The sequence below is a fragment of the Serpula lacrymans genome, assembly GCF_000218685.1.
Source record: "Serpula lacrymans var. lacrymans S7.9 unplaced genomic scaffold SERLAscaffold_4, whole genome shotgun sequence".
NCBI lineage: Eukaryota > Fungi > Basidiomycota > Agaricomycetes > Boletales > Serpulaceae > Serpula > Serpula lacrymans.
The window spans coordinates 215,708-236,904 of NW_006763293.1; the positions used below are offsets into that span (position 1 = coordinate 215,708).

General features: G+C 42.3%; 4 protein-coding genes across 4 annotated transcripts; 2 read left to right on the top strand and 2 right to left on the bottom strand.

Annotated features, from left to right (window-relative positions):
* Nucleotides 1-3,155: 3,155 nt before the first annotated feature.
* Nucleotides 3,156-3,419, bottom strand: SERLADRAFT_340640 (uncharacterized protein; the record flags this gene model as incomplete). The annotated part of the gene is made up of 1 exon (XM_007315135.1): nt 3,156-3,419. A coding segment is annotated over one exon (264 nt), but the record flags the coding sequence as incomplete, so codon positions are not given.
* A 333-nt stretch (nt 3,420-3,752) lies between these two features.
* Nucleotides 3,753-4,873, bottom strand: SERLADRAFT_434874 (uncharacterized protein; the record flags this gene model as incomplete). Its single annotated transcript, XM_007315136.1, has 3 exons — nt 3,753-4,185; nt 4,228-4,466; nt 4,535-4,873. The coding sequence occupies 3 exons, from the start codon at nt 4,871-4,873 to the stop codon at nt 3,753-3,755; spliced, it is 1,011 nt and encodes a 336-aa protein (XP_007315198.1).
* Nucleotides 4,874-5,943: 1,070 nt separating this feature from the next.
* On the top strand, nt 5,944-6,302 carry SERLADRAFT_434875 (uncharacterized protein; the record flags this gene model as incomplete). The annotated part of the gene is made up of 2 exons (XM_007315137.1): nt 5,944-6,137; nt 6,200-6,302. The coding sequence occupies 2 exons, from the start codon at nt 5,944-5,946 to the stop codon at nt 6,300-6,302; spliced, it is 297 nt and encodes a 98-aa protein (XP_007315199.1).
* Nucleotides 6,303-6,326: 24 nt separating this feature from the next.
* On the top strand, nt 6,327-6,860 carry SERLADRAFT_434876 (uncharacterized protein; the record flags this gene model as incomplete). Its single annotated transcript, XM_007315138.1, has 2 exons — nt 6,327-6,465; nt 6,505-6,860. The coding sequence occupies 2 exons, from the start codon at nt 6,327-6,329 to the stop codon at nt 6,858-6,860; spliced, it is 495 nt and encodes a 164-aa protein (XP_007315200.1).
* Between the last annotated feature and the right edge of the window lie 14,337 nt (nt 6,861-21,197).

Sequence of the window (21,197 nt, forward strand, 5' to 3'; positions counted from 1 at the left end):
ATTTGTTCAGGATTTTGAAAGCATTCTGTAAGTTTGCTTCTTCTTCCCAGAAGTTTTTGGCTGATGGGTAGTCCATCCATTTGATTAAATATAGGTATCCTTTTCTGTTCTTTTTGTTACGTAGAATGGCTTCTACTTTGTATTCTTCTTGTTGCAGAATATCTGCAAATATGTTTCTATCTCCCGGTTTACCCTTTTGATTTTCTCCATCAGATTGGGGGTGATACACGGTCAATAGATTCACTTTGGTCTTGAGTAATCTAGCCAGTTCTTTGGTAACCTCTGATGCAAACTGTGGTCCTCTATCAGATATGAGTTTGTCATGTAGTCCAAATCTTCTAAACACGTGTTGGGTTGTGTGAGGAATCAATTTTTCTTATCGCATTCCCGTCATGTCGTGGTTAGCAGACTCGATCCCCGTCACTCCTCTTGCCCTCAGACTAGAGATTACCACAGGTGTCTTATTACTTTTATCCTTTTTCTTCTTATTTTCTATTCACACTCACGTCCTATCATACCTACAACGAGGTCGACTTGTTGTCGACCCTCGAGAAGATATCCAGATGACATAAGCCACGATCCAGTGCTATGTCTGGGAATACTTCGGAGGAATATTGATAAGCGAAGAAGGTTGTGAGTCAGCGCCTTCTCATGGGCTTACTGATACAGCCAATTGTACATCCCTTACCAATATGTTTTCTCATACGATTAGTAAATACGATAGATCGGACCACCTTCTCCTTTTTTCTTATTGGTTAGCTAGCTGGTCAGACCACTTTCTCAGTTCTTCCCTTTCTCGGTCTGACCATTGCCGTTCACTATATAAAGAAGTACATACTCAATGTATTGTTCTCTAGTTCAATATTAGTTTGGATTTGTGCTCATACCGATACTCTTCATTCTCATACCCTGATTCACCGCCTTCCAGCAAGGACTTGACCAGGCATTGTGCTTTGTTATATAGCTTTGTATTTGTTGCCTGACAGGTTGGTGGAAAAATTTAGCCGTTCCTAGTGCGTCAATAGTTTTCTTGCAAGGCAATAGTATTACCCCCTTTGTAAGGCCATGGTCCACCACGACCATGAGATTGTCATATCTGTTGCTTTCTGGTAGATCTGTGATGAAATCAACGGATAAGTTCTTGAATGGTTCTGCAGTCTTTGGGCCCAAAATTGGCTGTATGGGTGTTTTGACTGGATTGGTAATTGCCTTGCTTTGTTGGCATATTGCACATCCTGTGACATAATCTTTGATCATCTGTGTCATTCCTGGCCAATAGTAGTGTCTCATTACCAATTGTGTTGTTTTTAGTTGTTCTGGGTGTCCGGCTGTTAGTAAATTGTGTTGTTCTTGAATACATGCCTTTCTCTTGGTTCCTGCGGGAATGTAACGGCAACCTTTGTAGAGTACGACATTATCTTTTGTAGTCCAATCTTTTGGGTCCGAGTGCATCAGTAGTTTGGTTCCTTCCTGCAAGCTTGTTTGTATACGTGTGGAAATTGTGTCCGTGTTCGCTACTGCGGCAAAAACAGTCTTTGGAAGTAGTGGTGTGTCTTCTTCTTCTTCTTCTGTATATAAATCCGGTCTTCTGGAAAGGTTATCCGGAATTGTCATGTGTGTTCCAGGTATGTGTTTCAGGGTATAATTGTATTGTGAGAGTAGAAGTTGCCAATGTCTCTGCCGTGGTGTCAATTTTCTGGCTTCTTGCCAATATGTGAGATCCTTGTGATCAGTTCATATTTCTACCATGTGGGAACTGCCTAGAATGTAATGTTTCCATTCTTCTAGTCCTCTGATGACAGCAAGCAGTTCTTTGTTGTATATTTGGTGATTCTTTTCGGCCGGAGATAGTGCTTTGGAGTAGAAGGCACATGGATGCCATACCAAATTATCATTGGGCTGGTTCAAAACCGCTCCAGTTGTGTGTTTGGATGCATCCGCCGCAATTTGGGATAGTTTGTTTGGGTCCGGTATTTGGGTAACTGGCACTTTGCTGAAACGGTGTTTTAGTAGAGTAAATGCCTTCTCTTCTGTTGTGGTCAAGTTCCAAATCTTCCCTTTGTCTAATAGCACATTGAGCAGCCTATAAATTTGTGGTAGAAGTTGCCAAATCAGAGGAATTTTTGGACCTCGTGGACATTGGTTGGGGTAGGCCAATCTCTGATTCCTGCTAGTTTTACTGGGTCCATTTGTACCTGATTGTGATGGATGATTGTGCCGAGATATTCTATTTTGGCTACATCAAACGTGCATTTCTCTAGTTTTAGGTATAGGTCATTGTTGCGCAGGCGTTGCAATACCTGTTTTGTCCGTAAGATATGTTCTTCTGGTTCTTTGTTGAATATAAGCATGTCGTCCATATATATAATGAGCCATCCTTTGTCTATCATATCTGCAAAGAGGTCGTTCATCATGCGTTGAAAGGTGGCTGGGGAATTGCACATGCCAAAGAACATGACCGTGGGTTCAAAGAGTCCTTTTCTGGTTTTAAATGCTGCTTTCCATTTGTCTCCTTCCTTTATCCTGATATTGTTATATCCCCAATGTAGATCTAGTTTTGTGAAATGTGATGCTCCACGGAGTTTGTCTATGAGGTTGGGCACCATGGGTAGTGGATAAGGATCTCGGATTGTTTGTTCGTTGAGTTGGCGGTAATCCTGACATGGTCGCAAAGATCCGTTCTTCTTGTCTATGTAGGAGAAGGGGGAAGCCATCGGAGATTTGCTTGGTCTGATATATCCTTTTTGAAGGTTGTCATTGAGAAATTCTTCCAGTGCCGTGTTTTTTTTTGGTGATAGGGGATAGATTTTGTAATCTTTGGGTCTAAAATCCGGTTTTAGGTTTATGACGTGATTGTAAATCCTTCTTTTGGGTGGTCTTTCAGATGCCTTCTTGTCAAAGACCTGTGCAAATTCTTTATAGACTTCGGGCAGTTCCGTTATCTTTTTCCTGACATTGTTTTGGATGGCTAGCTCCATGGCTGTGTTAGTTTTTGCAAAAATCCGTGTTTCATGTACGTAGTTGATTAATAGTTCTAGTTGATCAATTGTGATGGTGAGAATCATGGACCGGTCAGAATGGGATCGGATTGTGCGAATGGCATGTTGAGTATCCACACTTTTTGATGTCCAGTCTATAGTGGGGTTGACTTTGTGGAGCCACGGGTATCCAAGGAGAATGTCTTCTCCTCCTAGTCCGGTGATGAGGAATTTGCGCATGGTATTCCTCCCTCCTGCTTCTATCCGTTGATAGGTGTAGTGGGTGATCTTTCCTCCCTTGCTGATGGTTCCATCTACATTTTTGCATGTGATGGGCATTTCAAGTTTGTTAAGTGGTAGGCGATGTTTGATTGCAAATTTTGTGTCCATAAAATTGTCTGTTGCCCCTGAGTCTATTAATGCTTTGGTTCCAATGGTTTTTTGTCATAACGTGGTGTCAATTTGTAACAAATTTGATAGTGGCTATAGTTACAATGGCTATTTTGGACCGTACCAACATTGGGGTGGATTGTCCTTTCAAAAACCCTCCTTTTCTAATTTGTTGATGGTGCTGGCGCGATCTGCTTTGCTGAGTTCTCTCCACATTTTGAGGATGTGAGAAATTCCTTTTGCGTCTTCCACCACCGATTCTGTTTTGTCTTTTTCCGCGACTTCTGCTGTGCAAATTTTCTGGTCTGGTTGTTTCCCTTTCTTTTTCTCCGGACAGAACCGTGATATATGTCCTTGTTCTTTGCATATAAAGCATTGTCTTTCTCATTTGAGTGAATCTTCTTTGTCCTTGGTTAAATGCTTTGCCGAGGAAGACTGGCTTCTTCCTCCTTTTTTCTCCTTCTTCTTTTCTCCCTTCTTTCCCCACTTCCTTTCACTGATACTGTTCAAGTTCATCCAGTTGGCGTCTAGGCCAGCGACAGTGCTCATCCATCCTGCAATATTTTTGGGTTGTGTGGAGGAGTTAAGGACATTTTGAAGGAGGTATGGGCATATAGAACTCTTGTACACCATGATTAGTCCTTCGTTGTTTAAGCCGCTTTTTCCTGCTTCTACCATGAAACGGGAGTTGAACTTTGCTGCTGTTTCTCCTGTTTCAATTTTCATTGTCATGAGGGCTGCGCTGGCCGCGCCTTTTACATCTTCCGTGATAAATGTCCCATTAAAGTCGGATTTGAAGTCCGTCCATGTTGGGTATCTGCCTAATCCAGTGTATTCCGTCAATTTGGTTTTTTTTCACTCTAGGGCAGCTCCTTCTTTCATGTGGGAAAGTGCTTCAAAAACTTTCTTTTTATCCAAGCCATAGATGGCATTGTTTATGTCAAAATATGCTTTGGCTGATAGCATCCATCTGTTGGCTTGGTCTGGCATTCCATCAAAATCATCTATCTGTCCAAACTTGGTGGGTTTGGCTGCTGTAGCGTTGGACATGGTGCATGTTGGTGGAATAGGAAATGAGTTGGGAGCTATGGGGAGTATCTGTGGTGTGGGAGGTGGTATTGGTTGGTCTGCCACTGCAAATTCTTCAAAATTGTGTTGGGAGCTACGGGGAGTATCTGTGGTGTGGGAGGTGGTATCGGTTGGTCTGCCGCTGCAAATTCTTCAAAATTGTTTTTGTCGTAGACATCTGATTCAGTTACTGGGGGATTGTGTTGGGTTCTGGGTATTAGCTGTGGGTGGCTTCCTGCGTAATACTGCAGCCAATGTGTTCTAGCTTTGTAGAATGTGTCTGCTTGTTCTCTGGTGTGGACACGAGTGACATCGGGTTGAGGAAAGGGAGGTGGTGCTGCTGTTCTTCCTTGTCTTGACCATACTGGAGGTGTTGCTGTCTGTGTTGGTTCTGCTCTGGTTTGTGCCCTGGTGGTAGGCCTTCTTCCTTGCAACATTTTGTTGTCTTTTTCATCCATTCGCTAATAAGCATGGGATGAGGATATGGAATACAATTGTTTTGTTACGCTTGGAGTGTACAAGCCTGGTAACAAGGGGGTTTCTAGCAACGAAGCTGTTTCGGATAAGCCCATTTATGGACGGGATTGAGACATATTCTGATAATGAACTTCTTAACTGATGAATACCAAGTTGCATTGTTAATGTTACAATACACAATTTCCGGACCTTTAATTTCCATTCTCCTCTTTAACTTTATACTGTAGTTTTCACACACTGTGCCATGCGGCACTTTCCATTTTGTTCAAACTCCACCTTCTCATGCTACGCTGCCTTTATTCTGATTTTAGCTACAAGTCTCTCACACAGTGGAGCTGGTCACATGGGCTGCACCCTCTGACATCATCAGCCACTGATTTTATCAACTGTACAGTACATAAGTACAAACACTCTGTATTAGTATATATACCTCAATAGATCCAGGAGACTCCTCAGTGAGTCCTCCTGTTGTATACCCGCAACTAACTCGGTCCTACCTAAGGGGTAACCACTCCCTCATCACTACCTTTATAGCTTGTCTGAGTTGTGCGCCAGAGTAACTAACTCTTGGTTGTTACATTAGGACTCACTCTTTCTACTCTCTCGCACATTGTGCAAACCCGGTCCCCAGGGTTAAGGGGTTATTATTTGGGAATATCCCGTATAGCAGAAGGGTGCGCTCCTAGCGACGGCCCTGTAGTGCTCTGGGAGAAGAGACAATTATTGATACACGGCCCCCAGTGTTAAGGGGAGTACTTTAGCTCAGCAATAGTGTGGAACTATTGTTGATCAGAAAATTAAATACGCCAGTCTGGAGAAGGGTTGACAGCTTAACAAGCGGACCACCCCCTAACAACTGTTCGGACCAGGGTTTAAATACTATAACTTTTATATACATTCATTTCGAATACTATAGTGTGGGTAGTTGGAGATTGAGATCCGATACTCAGCTGGGAAGAGGAAGATCCGCAGATAGCAAGCGGGGACCCCCAGTTACGTCTTTTTGACTTTACCAAGAAAACAAGTTGACATGTTGTCGCAAAACCAACCCGACGTCAACACTCTGTTGCACAATATGCATGCACAGATTTTGGCGTTGACTATGCAACTTGCCGATCTGGAGGCAAACCCCCCTGCGGCAACCCCCTCGGTTGAGAAGAATGGTGGATCAAACTCCAAATTTGGGTCAAGGCAAACTGGGATGCATTTGCCGATGACTTTGAGGTAGCAACTGCAGTGCTATCTCGACTAAAGGGACCTGTGGCGGGTTGATACGCCCAAGTAAGACTTCAGGAGTGCTACACTGTGTGGCCTACCTGGGACGATCTCAAGGTTGAGATTGAAAAATATTTCAAACCACAGGCTGAGCGTGACTGGGCTCGCCAATAAATCTGTTCCTTCAAACAAGGAAACATGAGGACGGATGATTACGTTACCCAGTTCCTGGCCCTCTCCATCCAAGGAGGGCTTGGCAATGAACATGCAGTAGAACTGCTGGAGCGCAATGTGAACCCTTGCATTGCAGAACAGATCTACTTGCAGGATACAAGAAGTGAGAACCTGGTTCTGGCGGCTGAAGAAGTACAATGAGTCGGTAGAGCCATGGAGCTCTACGCTATGCACCAAGGTGGCGGGTCCACCAACAAAAATAACTTTTCCCAGAGGAGCCCTGGGTTATCAAACCAAAAACAAAATCACTCTCGTGGGTTCCAACCATTCGGGTTGCAGCCAGGGCAGGAGGGGCACATAGCCCAAAAGTGTCCAAACGGAGCGCAAACTGCTCAACAAAAAAATAACCAAGGGTGCCAGGTGCACCAATTAGAAACAGAGAAACCAGATGATTGGCTCAATACTCTGGCCGGTCGTTCGTACAATGAAATCCGGGCCTTCTTTTACGACCAGCAGGTCACTGAAATGAAGACTGAGGGAAAAGAGTTCGGAGCTTAGGTCACTTGGGTGCCTTTGCTCCTATAAACAATGAAGTAAACCACAACAAGGTGGCCCCTGCTCCGGGGTGTTGCACAAGCAATAACGGAAAGAAGGGGATAGCTCCCCAATTTGTAAATAGATTTTTAAATTTGTTATCAGAAGTATGTACTTGTATGAAGCATTGCAATTGTAATATTTATGATACTACCGCTGCACCAGTGTCTCCCTTGGAGCGAGACAAACACTGAGTGCTTGATTCTGGTAAAAATAAAAATAAAAATATAGAAAATCCTAAAATAGAAAAACATGTTCCTTTGATACTTCTCCCTCTTCTTCTTTGGAGCCACTTTCCACAGAAATCCCAAGGCATGTGTTGATGCGCACATATTTATTCCAAAATGAGATCTGTTTAAATGTTGATGTGAAAAACCTTGCCCAGGGCATAGTACACCCAACCAGCGCGCTGCTTGATTCAGGCGCTTATGGCATCTTCATAGATTAGGTCTGTGCGGAGCAAATCCGACTCCCCCTTGTAAAATTAGATGTATCTATTCCTGTCTACAATGTTGACGGTATGCTTAACGCGGGTGGCTGCATCACGCACAAATGTTCTTTTGTTGTCGAGTATCAAGGACACAGAGAATGAGTCACCGCCGAAGCTACCCAACTAGGGAAGATTAATTTAATCTTGGGCTGGATTTGGCTATTTAAACACAATCTTGAGATCAACTCGCAGACAGGGGTTGTCACATTGTCACGTTGTCCTCAGGAGTGTGAAAACATGGGTAAACCGAGTCGTGTCCGTCGAACTGAGCGTCTTGAAAAGATAAATACTGGTCATATTTATGAGCTCAGATTTTTAGAAAGGATTGACAATGACAATGACGAGGTAAAACCCAAGGAAGGGATTAAGAGGCTGGTACCTCCCGGGTACCATGACTTTTGGAAAGTCTTTTCAAAACATAAGTCAGAGCGCTTTCCAGAGGCTAAGCCTTCGGACCATGCTATAGATTTTAAGGACACCTTCAAACTGAGAAAAGGACACATGATACCACTCTCTGCTCCAGGAAGAGATGAGGTATCAAGTTTCATAGATGAACAGCTTAGGAAAGGTTACATCAGACCTTCCAAAAGCCCTATGACGTCCCCGGTGTTCTTCATTCCTAAAAAGGATGGTAAAAAGTGTATGATTATGGACTATTGTTACCTGAATAAGTACACAGTTAAAAATGCATATCCGCTGCCTTTGATTAGTCAGCTAGTAGACAAGTTGGCTGGTGCCAAGATCTTAACAAAGATGGATCTCCGATGGTGGTACAACAATGTACGAATCAAAGAAGAAGATGCTTGGAAGGCCGCATTCATGTGCCACTGAGGATCCTTTGAGCCCCTCGTTATGTTCTTTGGGTTGACCAATTCACCGGCAACCTTCCAAAGCATGATGAACAAGATCTTTGCGGATATGGAAGACTGTGTTGTCATTTACATTGACAATTTATCAATATTCACAAAGTCGGACGATCAGGCTGAGCATGACAGGATCGTGCAAGAAGTCCTTTGATGCTTACAGGAATGGGACCTATTTGTCAAACCCAAAAAATGTAACTTTAAAGTGAAGGAAGTAGACTTCCTTAGTATGATAATAGGCCAGAACGGAATCAGGATGGATCCTGAGAAAGTTCAAGCTATTTTGAGTTGGCCTGAACCTACTCGCGTCAAAGGATTTAGGGCCTTCCTTGGCTTAGGTAATTTCTACCAAAGGTTTATTGAAAACTTTGCGAAGATAACGAGACCGTTGAACAATCTCACTAAAAAGGACATTATTTGGCACTGGGGCACCAAAGAACAAGAAGCTTTTGATAAGCTTAAACAGGTATTTACAACAGCATCCATATTAGTGTTTCCAGAATTAGACAAAGAGTTCCGGCTAGAAACTGACTCTTCTAATTTTGCTACTGGGGCCGTTCTGTTAACTAAATGCCCTAATAATCTTTGGAGGCCTTTTGCCTATTTATTGCATAGTTTGTCGCTTACAGAGCACAACTATCAAATTTACGATAAAGAGATGCTGGCCATCATTAGAGCTTTAGAGCACTGGCGGCACTACTTAGAAGGTGCTAGGCACCAATTTGAAATCTGGACTGATCATAAAAATCTGGAGTATTTTATGACGGCCCGAGACTTGAACTGAAGACAGGCCCGCTATGCGGTGTACTTGTCTACGTTTAATTATAAACTAATTCATAAGCCTGGTGCTTCTATGGGAAAAGCGGATGCTTTATCCAGAAGAGAGGATCATGTCAATGGCATTGAAGATGACAACAAAGGTGTCACCCTGATAGATCAATCCAGGGTGGCCAATGTTCGAATCAGGCAAGATTCTAAACTTCTAGAAGTTTTCAGGGAAGACCTCTCCTCAGAAGAGAAGGCACACCTTGATGGCAATTTACATTATTTATGGGAAGACGGGCTCTTCCATTACAAAAACAAAATCTATGTGCCTGAGTCAGCAAAGATCAAGGCAATAGACAGACATCACAACACTCTAGTGGCTGGGCACCCTAGGTGGCAATGAACCATGGAGTTGATCTCCAGAAATTACATGTGGCCTGGCATGGTCAAAGACATACAGGAATACATAAAATCCTGTCTGAGATGTGCCATGGCAAAGAACTCACATCAACCACCGGCCGGAAAACTTATGCGTAATCCAATACCAGCTGGTCCCTGGCAAGATATGTTGGTTGAATTTACAACAGATCTGCCCGAATCAAATGGGTATGATTCAGTAATGGTGGTAGTAGATTGCTTCTCCAAAGAAGTGGTATTCATTCCCACCAATAAAACAATTACAGCTGCTGGCACTGTAACGACCAAGAGTTTCTTACTCTGGCGCATAACTCAAACAAGCAAGAGAGAAAGAGAGAAGAAGGGATCACCCTTTAGGTTTCAACAAGTCTGTTGTGCTAGACAACAGGAGGACTCGCTGAGTCCTTCCCCATGTATTGCTCCTGTATATATACTAAAATACATGAGGTACTGTACAGTTGTAAATAAAGTTTAAAGTCCGATGTCTAGCATGTGACCGGTCACATGATGAGTCTAGACACTGGTCAGGTGATGTGTCACATGATGGTCATGTGACTATGAAAAGTCCGAAAATGTAAAGTAAAGTAAATGGTCACATGATCAGTCATGTGACTTGGAGAATGAAAAGTAAAAGTACAAAAAGTGAAGCGTAAGTAGGTACTGATATGTCAATTGTAACAGGTATGGCAGACTTATTTAAAGATTCTGTATGGTCTACCCATGGGTTACCAGAAATGGTTATCTCCGATAGGGGACCCCAATTTTCTAGCAAATTTACGAAAGAGTTATGTCGGTGTCATGCACCAAAGTTGATTGGTAGCATGGACAGGTGTCAATAACAAAGCAAATATTCAAAAAGACTCGCCTTTGTGCCACACAGGCACAGTGCCACATGGAATAGTAACTAATATTGCCTTTTTTGAACTTGTGGCTGATCAGCACCACCTCTGTTAGGCAATCCAGTCACGCTCACCTTTGCTTTTCCATCCGGTACTTTCCGCGTTTCGGCATTTTGGCAACTTTTTGCGTCGCCACTGGCTACACATTGCATTGCGCCCTCGCTTTTGTCGTTTCCTTCACTTCCCTTCCTTTGCCTAGCCCCACCATGGGTCCCTTACTCTCGTTCTTATTCTCATCCGACGGTTGTTTCTGGATCCCCATTTTAGTTCACCTCCTCATCACCTCCAGCCTCCTCCTCCTTATCTTTGCTCCCCCACCATTTCTGATGTCACCACTTCCTATCCGCTTCCATCGCTGATCCGTCGACTACCACGTGCCACTGCTGATATCAGCAAAGCCCCGGCGGCCGGTTCAAATAGGGCAACAGGTCCATCTTCATGACGTCGATCTGCCATCATATACTATCAAAACATCGGTCGCTGGTCTTGCCTGGTTGGAGCGTGGGTGGGTAGTTTTTGAGCTGGAGAAGGTTCATCCCCTTGCGTCGCCCATGTTCATTGCTGTCCCATTCACTTGGGTACACTTATCTTTTGTCCATCGTCTTCGCTACAGCTACACCTACCACACGCTGCCTGGGACTCACTTGTTCCAAATTGGGACCACTCCTCTCCCTCCCTCGTTTGACCAGGTGGTCCAACACAACTAGTCCATTGGTAAGGCCATGGAACTGTCGGATTTGGACTAGGTGGTGGACCAGTGGCTCCAGTTTCTTTTTCTTCAGCAGAACATTCATTTACAGTGCAATTATTTTTGATTTTTGAATCATTTTTATGGACACATATTTTTTAGAATGCCTGACTGACAATAAAGGAACTGTGTTGATACTGATAGTGTTTTGCCTTGCCTTTTTTTACTGCATCTTCCCATGACATCATGATTTTCCTGCTCTCTTTTTGCTATTGGACTTTACTTTATGGCTGTACAAACCTGTGACATTACTCACAGCATTCATTGTTCTATCCCTTTCTTTTCCTTATTTTGACAATCTTATCCTGTACTACCTACGCAGGATTTGTCAGCATACATTCCTTCCTTCATGTTCTTTCTCATTCTTTTTGCACAGCTATACTGTGTATAGCCTACTTTTCTTTTACTATATAAACCCCTGTATTTTACCTTGTAAAAACAACAAGATCTCGATTCCAGACTTCTTCTCTAATCTTAAGTCCACTTCTTACTGCTACTTGTGATCCAGTGTGGTCACAACACTTCCCACTGCTACCACTGTTAATTGCTGTCATTGTCACTTCCCACTTCTGAAGTCATTGTTATCCCTTTTGATTAGAGTCCTTCTGAGCACTACAGTTTGTGCGTCAGGAGCCTGCTATCACTGGGAACCTCATCACCTCATCATCCTCGTCGTTCTCAACCCTACTTTGTGCTACAATTAGCAAGGTAGTGCCCGTCTATACTCGCCACAAAGCCCCTATCTTTCTATATTCCAACTATCCCTCCTCCTCAAAACCCACACCCATACATCACTGGGTTTTACTTTGAAGGATCGTTATACGTACCACCCCACGAACAACCAGACCACTCCACTGTTCTAGGAGGCAAAACCCATAAACAAGTTCTGTGGAATCTGGGAGGATTGTGTGTTTGTTTGTTTTTGTGTGTGGTTCTTCTAACAACAGTTCTCATCATCGACATCGGATGCTGGGCATCAAACCTAAATTGTCAATGGTGTTCCATCCACAGACCAATGGACAAATGGAGAGGCTCAATCAGGAATTGAAGCAATACCTCTGTATATTTATTAGTGACAGACAGACAGATTGGGCCAAGTGGCTAAAGATAGCCCAGTTCTTGTATAATATTAAACAGTCGTCGGCTACAGAAAAGGCACCATTTGAGGTTATGAGATCGTACCTCCCCAGAATGGGTGTAGAACCGGGTAAAAGCAAGAACAAGGCTGCAGGGAACATGGCTAAAGACATGAAATCTGTCTTAGACAAAATGTGCAAGGCGCTATTCAAAACTGCAGAGTAGATGAAAGACAAGGCAGAGCGTAGACGCTCCAAGGCCCCTGATTACAAGGTCGGCAACCTGGTCTGGTTAGATACCGAGCAATTAAAATTGAAAGATCAGCAGTCTAGAAAACTGACCAAAAAGTGGATTGGTCCTTACCGGATTAAGGAAGTCAAACCCAATGCAGTGGAGCTGGAACTCCCAAAACAAATGAGGGTAGTACCCACGGTCAACATTAGCCGTGTAAAACCCCATAAAGGACCACTGCCGGGACAGCGCGTAGACCAGCCCGGACCGGTTGTAGTCACCCAGGAAGGTGAAGAAGAATTTGAAGTTGAACGGGTGGTGGATGCACACTTGAAGCATGGAAAGTTAGAGTTTCTAGTCCTATGGAAGGGCTATGGAGATGAGGACAGAACATGGGAACCAGAAGCCCATCTGGACAATTCCCGCAATACTGTTTGCAAATTTTATTCTAAGAATCCCTCGGCTCCTAGGAAGCTTAGAGGCATGGATTTGAACCTTTTTAATTCCCTTTTTCAACCTATGCTCAAAAATTTGATTACTACCTCCACTTCAGGCAGCCAAAATTTTGGGGCTCTTAGCTTGATCATAATCTCCAAACCAACAGGGCTAGTAGCCCCCTGGAGCATGGTCTACCACATCCTTTGGGACAACTACATGGGACATCCAAAAAGCCTAATGGGACATCCCATTGGACTATGTAGGATATCTGGGATGGTCCAATGGTCCAATTTTCAGTGGGACATCTGGGATGGACCATTGGACCAACTGTCTTTGGGATATCCTATTAATCATAGAGGTGTTTGGGGTTCACACAACAAAACTTTTCAGAATATACAAAATACAAAAATATTTAAAATACAAGTAAAGTATAGGATTTGCTTATACTTTAATCGTACATATAATTTATATCAGATAAATGACCATCTTGGCATTGAGATGTAGAAATAGATAACATGCATGTTGTAGGTGGCAGTCAAACATAGCAGACACATCCATGGAGGGTTTCTGAATGAAATTGTCATGTTTGGTTCTATATGGTGAATATCACTACAGCCTTAGTTATGATTGAGAATATAAACTGTAAGTACAGTAACCTATTGATATGTCTAATAGAGTGACAGAATGGGTAATAAGGTACAAAAAGGTAAAATATAGAAGGTAGTGCAAAATATGACAGAAAACAAAGTATGCAATAAGAGAAGAAATAATATAAGAGAAGTGTAGCCAGAAAAGGCAAAATGTACAATGCAGAAAATGGTTTGTGCCACTATTCTAACATATAAGGAAACATATGTTATGGCTTTCACATACATTAAACATGCTGGGAAATAGGGCCAAACTAATTATTTTTTCAATGTAGAATATATTCTTGTGTGAGGAACAGAGGGACCATCTTGTAGGATTTAGGTGAGGGCTGTGAGCCTACTAAAGAACTTGAAACAAGGATAGGAACCCAGTAGAGACTATACTCCAGAATTGGACTTGGGCTAAAGTCTGCCCTGGGACATGGTAGGGTCTAAAGAAAAAATAAAGGGAAAGAGAAAGGGGGTGGACAGGTCAGAACAAAACCAGGATATGCCAGAGACCATAATAGGCATCCAGAAAAATAGTGGAGGTGGATCTGCTTGATGCTGATGAGCCAAGGTTGGAGGCTGCTGGAATATTCAAGGAAACATACAAATGGATATATTTCAGCCTTTGGTATTCATTAAATTGCTGAGGTTGCTCTTGTTATATTATGGAATGATTAGATTCACAGTCTCCGGTGCTATGCCTACAACTTATACTTTACAGGCAAGCTTTCTTCAATAAACTCCTTTTCTGGCTTTTGTTTACACACACATTTTGATATATTTCTGGCAACTACAGGAGTATAACTCTGAAGACATTGCTCCTGTTATCTGTTGGCTTTCATATTGAGGCTTTTATTTTGTACTGGTACTTTTAAGTAAAATATTTATCTCAAATATCTGTTGTGGACATAAATACTGAACTTGTCTCTGTTTCTGCCTACATGTATAAATCACATTGGGTTGATTTCCTTTTAGAGCTACCCTTTTTATACTGGCCATCTTGTATCTGTACCCCAGTATTTTATTCAATGTCAGCCATCATTCTATTATTATTTTCCTTGTTGTTAGTTTGCCAAATTTTCACCAACTTTCTTTTGGTTCCCTGTGTTCATTCTGAACTTAGTGCAACCCAACAGTATTGCTAGGATATCCCATGGTCTAAGTTGTATATCCTAATGGTATTAGCTCTATGTCCTGTGGTCTAACTTGCATATCCTAATAGTACTAACTGTGAGGCAACGATAAACTATAACAAAAACACTACCCGTCTCCGACTGCACTTGCAGGGAGTAAGAGGTACAGTGAGTCTTGAAGATTGACAGATGCTAGTGAATATAGCAAGTAGAGGATATGAGAATAGACTCAGAGGTTTCTGATGAGGAGTAAAGCGGGTATTTCAAGTAATAGAAAGCTAAAGAACAATACATGAATATGTAAGGTTTTTATAGCTAACCGTCTATTCCTCAGACCAAAAGAAGAATAAAAGGAAAGTGGTCTGAGGGGAAAATCAACCAATGAGAAAAAGGATAACTATTGTACGACTTTGAAGATTAATCAGCAGGTGGGAAAGTGTACTAATAATAAGTGTTGTCACGCGTGTTCAGGAACTGTATCCTCATGATGAGGTACGATTCTGACTAAAGCATTTATTAGTATCTCCAGGCACTGATGGGGCTTGGAGCTGGTTGGTGAGATGCTTACCACCAGTCCTTACCCATTGTGCTGGCTGGCTGGGAGTGATACCCAGTCTCTGATCTGCGATATAAAGTGGTAACAATGGTTGAGAAATCCTGTGAGGGCTATGAGAAGTAGAATAGCAAACGATACCTCCAGCCCTAGGGCCAGAGGTGTAACGGGGAAAGTGTTTGAAAACCAAGACATAGAGAAAATAATAAATGGTCCTTACACTAACCCTATGTCCCATGGTCTAACTTGGATACCCCATGGTCTGACTTGGATGTCCCATGATCTAAATTGGATGTCCCATGGCAACACTGGGATTTTTCTATTGTATCATGTGGTCAGATTTCCTATGGTGTACTAAACAGATGCTCTAGGATACCACATGCTACAATTGGAATTGTCCACGTCTCATGGCACTACTGTATTAATCAGATAGTATGATCTTGAATTCATCACAACAGCACTTCACCAACTAATCAAGCTCTTTCCACAGAATTAGTCATTATAAGCAATTGGTAATATTAAACTAGACAAAGTAACAAGCTTTAGTGGTGGGCAAGCTGCAGAGTCACCAATGCTGCCAGTGGCAGCTACAGTGGTATGTATATGCAAATATCATCTTTCCAGGGAAAGTAAGTCTGCATACATCATAATATATATCCTGCACCATAGCTATCAAATCTATTGATTTTCAATGACTAAGATGCTTGCCATTGCTTATGATGCTTGATTGGAGATGTATGTGAAAACTAATTCCCTCCATATTGGGTGGATATATATGAGCCAATCTAACCAGTGTTGTTTCATAGGATCCTGTACTTGGTACTTCTGCTGGTCTTGGAAAATTCACTAAGATTATGTGCTTGTCACACAAGATGGCTGAAAAACACCAACCCAGGTCTTTAGAAGGAGTCTCCATATCTAGTTGTATGTGTCACAAAACAAAACAAAACAAAATAAACTCTTCCTTTTAAGGCATGCCTTCTGCAATATTCCAAGCCAATTCTCAAAAGGTCCACAATAACACTACTGGATTTGGATCTCAGGTCCATCTACACTCTGCTGCAACATCACATGATGCTACATTGACATGTTCACTGCAGTCTGTGACATGTGACAAATTCCAAATTCCAGATAGGCCTAGTCTGGGCTCAGTTCACCATGCACTGGTTTCTGCCTTGGAACATCTTGTCACTATCTTAGATTATTTAGACTTGACCTCTTTGTGACTGTCACACCAAATGTATTCAGTTGATTATTGTTGCAGTAACACAATAACAAATATGGGGTCAAAATTCAATAGTAGTTTTCAAGATTTAGATTGTTACATATGAAAAGTAAGATACTGTTATAATATTATTAAGATCTGGTGTTGCATTGCATGGTTTGTTTGATTTGTGTATTTGTTGAGTATGCTGATAAGGGACAAACCTATTTTATGATTATCACTATGGTCATAAAGCTCAGGAGCCAATTCAGAGTATCATAAATTGAACTTGTTACTGAATGTGGCAATGCATATTTGTCCTATTATATATGGTATGACTAATTTAAGGTTGTAATAAACAGTAATATCATTTTAGGTATCTTTGATCACATTATGATATGGTAAATCCTTCCCTTTGCATTAATAGACAAACAAATGTTATTGTTCTTTCTATCCTATAGCTTGTAAAATGTATTATAATTATTGCATCTTTATAATATAAAGTATATGGCATAGATATATATACCCATTTATATCTTCAATCAGACTTGTAAGTAACACATATCTGCCATAGAATAAATTGTTATAGGGACCCCAGACATCTCTGTGATTAATAGGATATCCCAATGAAAGTTGGACCATTGGTCTATCCCAGATGTTCTATTGGGATATCCAAAAGACAATTGGTCCAATGGTCCATCCCAGATATCCCATTGGGATATCCTACATGGTCCAATGGGATATCCCATTAGGCTTTTTGGATGTCCCATGTAGTTGTCCCAAAGGACGTGGTAGACCATGCTCTAGGGGGCTACTAGCCCTGTTGGTTTGAAGATTATGATCAAGCTAAGAGCCCCAAAATTTTGGCTGCTTGAAGTGACTACCTCTAATATTTGGTCTCGCCTGGAAGTCGAGCCTTAGAAGGGGGGTAGTGTTACAATAACACATGACATCATCAGCCACTGCCCCCATCAACTGTACAGTACACATGTACAAACAAACTATAGTAGTATATATACCCCAATAGATCAAGGAGACTCTTCTATGAGTCCTCCTATTGTTTACCCACAACAAACTCAGTCCTATCTAAAGGGTAACCACTCCCCTCACTTTTTTATAGCTTTGTCTGAGTTGTGCACCAGAGCATACAAACTCGTGGTTGTTACATTGGCAGGAGAAAGCTTAGATGGACAACCTCCAACAGATTTTTGGAGTGCAGAACACTCCTTGGAGTGAAGTCTAGAGATGGTAGAGACATGAACACCAGTGGTAGAGGCAATGGAGTGAGCAGTTTGACCTGCATCAATGAGGTTAAGAATCTGGTTCTTTTGAGCAGGAGAAAGGGATTTCATGATGATGGTGGTTGTGAATAAAGAAGTGTGTAAACTTTTTTAAACTCGGAAACAATGTTTATACATGTATCTTTGTTTGTGGGACCAAACAAAGCCAGATATTCTATGATATCATTGTGATCTCTGCTTTCAACTCAAAAGTGAAAAAACTGTTACAATGGTAGTGCTGTTTCAAAATAGACATATCTCCACAGCCACTGGGCCACATCACATGACCCAGGAATCATTTTGTAGCCAGGACCAAGTACTTTTGTCTGCCAAAGTCAAGTGACATTTCCATGCCTGTTAGTGGTGCACTTTGCTGTTGATGATGAGAACTGTTGTTAGAAAACCACACACAAAAACAAACTAACAAACAATCCTCCCAGATTCCACAGAACTTGTTTATGGGCTTTACCTCCTAGAACAGTGGGTGCTCTGGTTGTTTGTGGGGTGGTATGTATGACGATCCTTCAAAGTCAAACCCAGGGATGTATGGGTGTGGGTTTTGAGAAGGAGGGATAGTTGGAAGATAGAAAATAGGGGCTTAGTGGCAAGTATCGACAAGCACTATCTTGCTAATTGTAGCTCAAGGTAGGTTTGAGAACGACAAGATGACAAGGTGACAAGGTTCCCAGTGATAGCAGGCTCCTGACACACAAACTGTAGTGCTCAGAAGGACTCTAATCGAAAAGGATGATAATGATTTTCAAAAGTGACAAGTGATGATGACAGCAGTTAACAGTGGTAGTGTTGGGAAGTGTTGTGACCACACTGGATCACAAGTAGCAGAGTAGTGAACTTGAGATTAGAGAAGAAGTCTGGATTGGAGTTCTTGTTTTTTTTTTTACAAGGTGAAATTACAGGGGTTTATATAGTAAATAAAAGGTAGGCTATGCACAGTATAGCTGTGCAAAAAGAATGAGAAAGAACATGAAGGAAGGAATGTACACTGACAAATCCTGTGTAGGTAGTACAGGATAAGATTTTTTTGTCAAAATAAGGAAAAGAATGGGATGGAACAATAAATGCTGTGTAAGTAATGTCACAGGTTTGTACAGCCATAAAATAAAGTCTAATAACAGAAAGAGAGCAAGAAAATCATGAAGTCATGGGAAGATGCAGTAAAGAAAAAGATAAAGCAAAACAATATCAGTATCAACACAGTTCCTTTGTTGTCAGTCAGGCATTCTAAGAAAATGTGTGTCCATAAAAATGATTCAAAAATCAAAAATAATCACACTGTAAATGAATGTTCTGCTGAAAAAAAAGAAACTGGAGCCACCGGTCCACCACCTAGTCCAAATCCAACGGTTCCATGGCCTTACCAATAGACTGGTTGTATTGGACCACCTGGTCAAACGAGGGAGGGAGAGGAGTAGTTCCAATTTGGAACACGTGAGTCCCAGGCAGCATGTGGTAGCTGTAGCTGTAGTGAAGACAATAGACGAAAGATAAGTGTACCCAAGTGAATGGGACAGCAATGTATATAGGCAACGCAAGGGGATGAACTTTCTCCAGCTCAAAAACTACCCACCCACACTCCAACCAGGCGAGACGAGCGACCAATATTTTGATGGTACATGATGGAAGATTGACGTCATGAAGATGGACCTGTTGCATAATTTGGACCGGCTGCTAGGGCTTTGCTGATATCAGCAGTGGCACGTGGTGGTTGACGGATTAGCAACAAAAGTGGATAGAGAGTGGTGATATCAGATATGGTGGGGGAGCAAAAAAGATGAGGAGGAGGAGGGTGGAGGTGATAAGGAGGTGAACTAAAATGGGGATCCAGAAGCAACCGTCAGGTGAGAATAAAAAAGAGAGCAAAGGTCCCATGGTGGGGCTGAGTAAAGAAAAAAGGAGAACAACAAAAGCGAGGGCGCAACATGTAGCCAGTGGCAACGCAAAAATTTGCGAAAATGCCAAAACGCGGAAAGTCTTAATTACTATTCCACGTGGCACTGTGCCTGTGTGGCGCAAAAGCGAGTAATTTTGAATATTTGCTTCATTTTTGACACCTGTCCATGCTACCAATCAATTTTGGTGCATGACATTGCGCACCGTGTTTAGGCCAAATTTTGGAGTCACTGTACATGTTATCACTCTCTTTGTTATAAATGTCAGGGTTCTTTGCTATTGTGTTTGATTCTACCATTTTAGTGTCCTGGTCTATTGTCCCCATCGTGATCTCTAGAAGTATCTTTGATGGCTTCTTACTTGGGGATTGGCTATGGCCATCTATCTTCATGCCATCCCGGCTGCCTCTTTTCCCGCTGCTTCTTGTTCCTATCAATCCTCCCAAGAAACCTCCATTTCTCTGTTCTCTGTTATAATCATTATACTTGCTGGATTTTCCTCCACTGCTTGTCTGAAGATTTGCTCTAGTTCCGGTAATTTGGCTAACTTTCTATAGCACTGAAAGTGCTTGTGGCCGCCCCATCCGCACTTTGTGCATTCTCCCAATCCTGCTGGCGATGTTTCAGGTGTGACTGGGTATGGCCACTGGGCATCCAGTTTCATATTCTCTCCCCATCTCTTCTTCCATGCAATTTGATCTGCCTCTGTTGCTGCTCATCCTTCACCCAAATTTGGGTGTTACACTCCCCATGTGCAGTCACTTCCTTCAACTTCATTCTCCATTGGTTTGGTTTGTTTTTTGCTGTCTCCTTCAGTGGTTGCACCCACTGGGGCTCTTGACATGTTCAGTTTTTCCTCCAATTGTTGCTCTATTACTAGGGTCATTGAAACTATTTGCTGGTGCTTGCTATTGTAAGTAGTTGTACCGCTTTTATGCACCAAAGTTGATTGGTAGCATAGACAAGTGTCAAAAATAAAGCAAATATTCAAAAAGACTCACCTTTGTGCCACACAGGCACAGTGCCACGTGGAATAGTAATTAATATTGCCTTTTTTGAACTTGTGGCTGATCAGCACCACCTCTATTAGGCAATTCAGTCACGCTCACCTTTGCTTTTCCATTCGGTACTTTCTGCATTTCGGCATTTCGGCAAATTTTTGTGTTGCCACTGGCTACACATTGCGCCCTTGCTGTTGTTGTTTCCCCTACCCTTTTTCCTTTACTTAGCCCCACCATGGGCCCTTTTTATTCTCATCTGATGGTCACTTCTGGCTACCTATTCTAGTCCACTTCTTCGTCACCTCTACCCTCCTCCTACTTGTCTTCCTTGCTCCTCCACCATACCTGATGTCACCGCTCTCTATCTGCTTCCATCACCAATTCATTGACTACTATGTGCCACTTTTAATATCGGCAAAGCCCCAGCAGCCGGTCCAAATTATGCAACAGGTCCAACTTCATGATGTTGATCTGCCGTTGTCCACTGTAAAATCATTGGTCACTCGTCTTGCCTGGTTAGAGTGTGGGTGGGTAGTTTTTTGGAGAAGGTTCATCCCCTCATGTTGCCTATGTACATTGCTGTCCCATTCACTTGGGTACATTTAACTACCCCTCTCCCTCCCTTGTTTGACCAGGTGGTCCACTACAACCAGACCA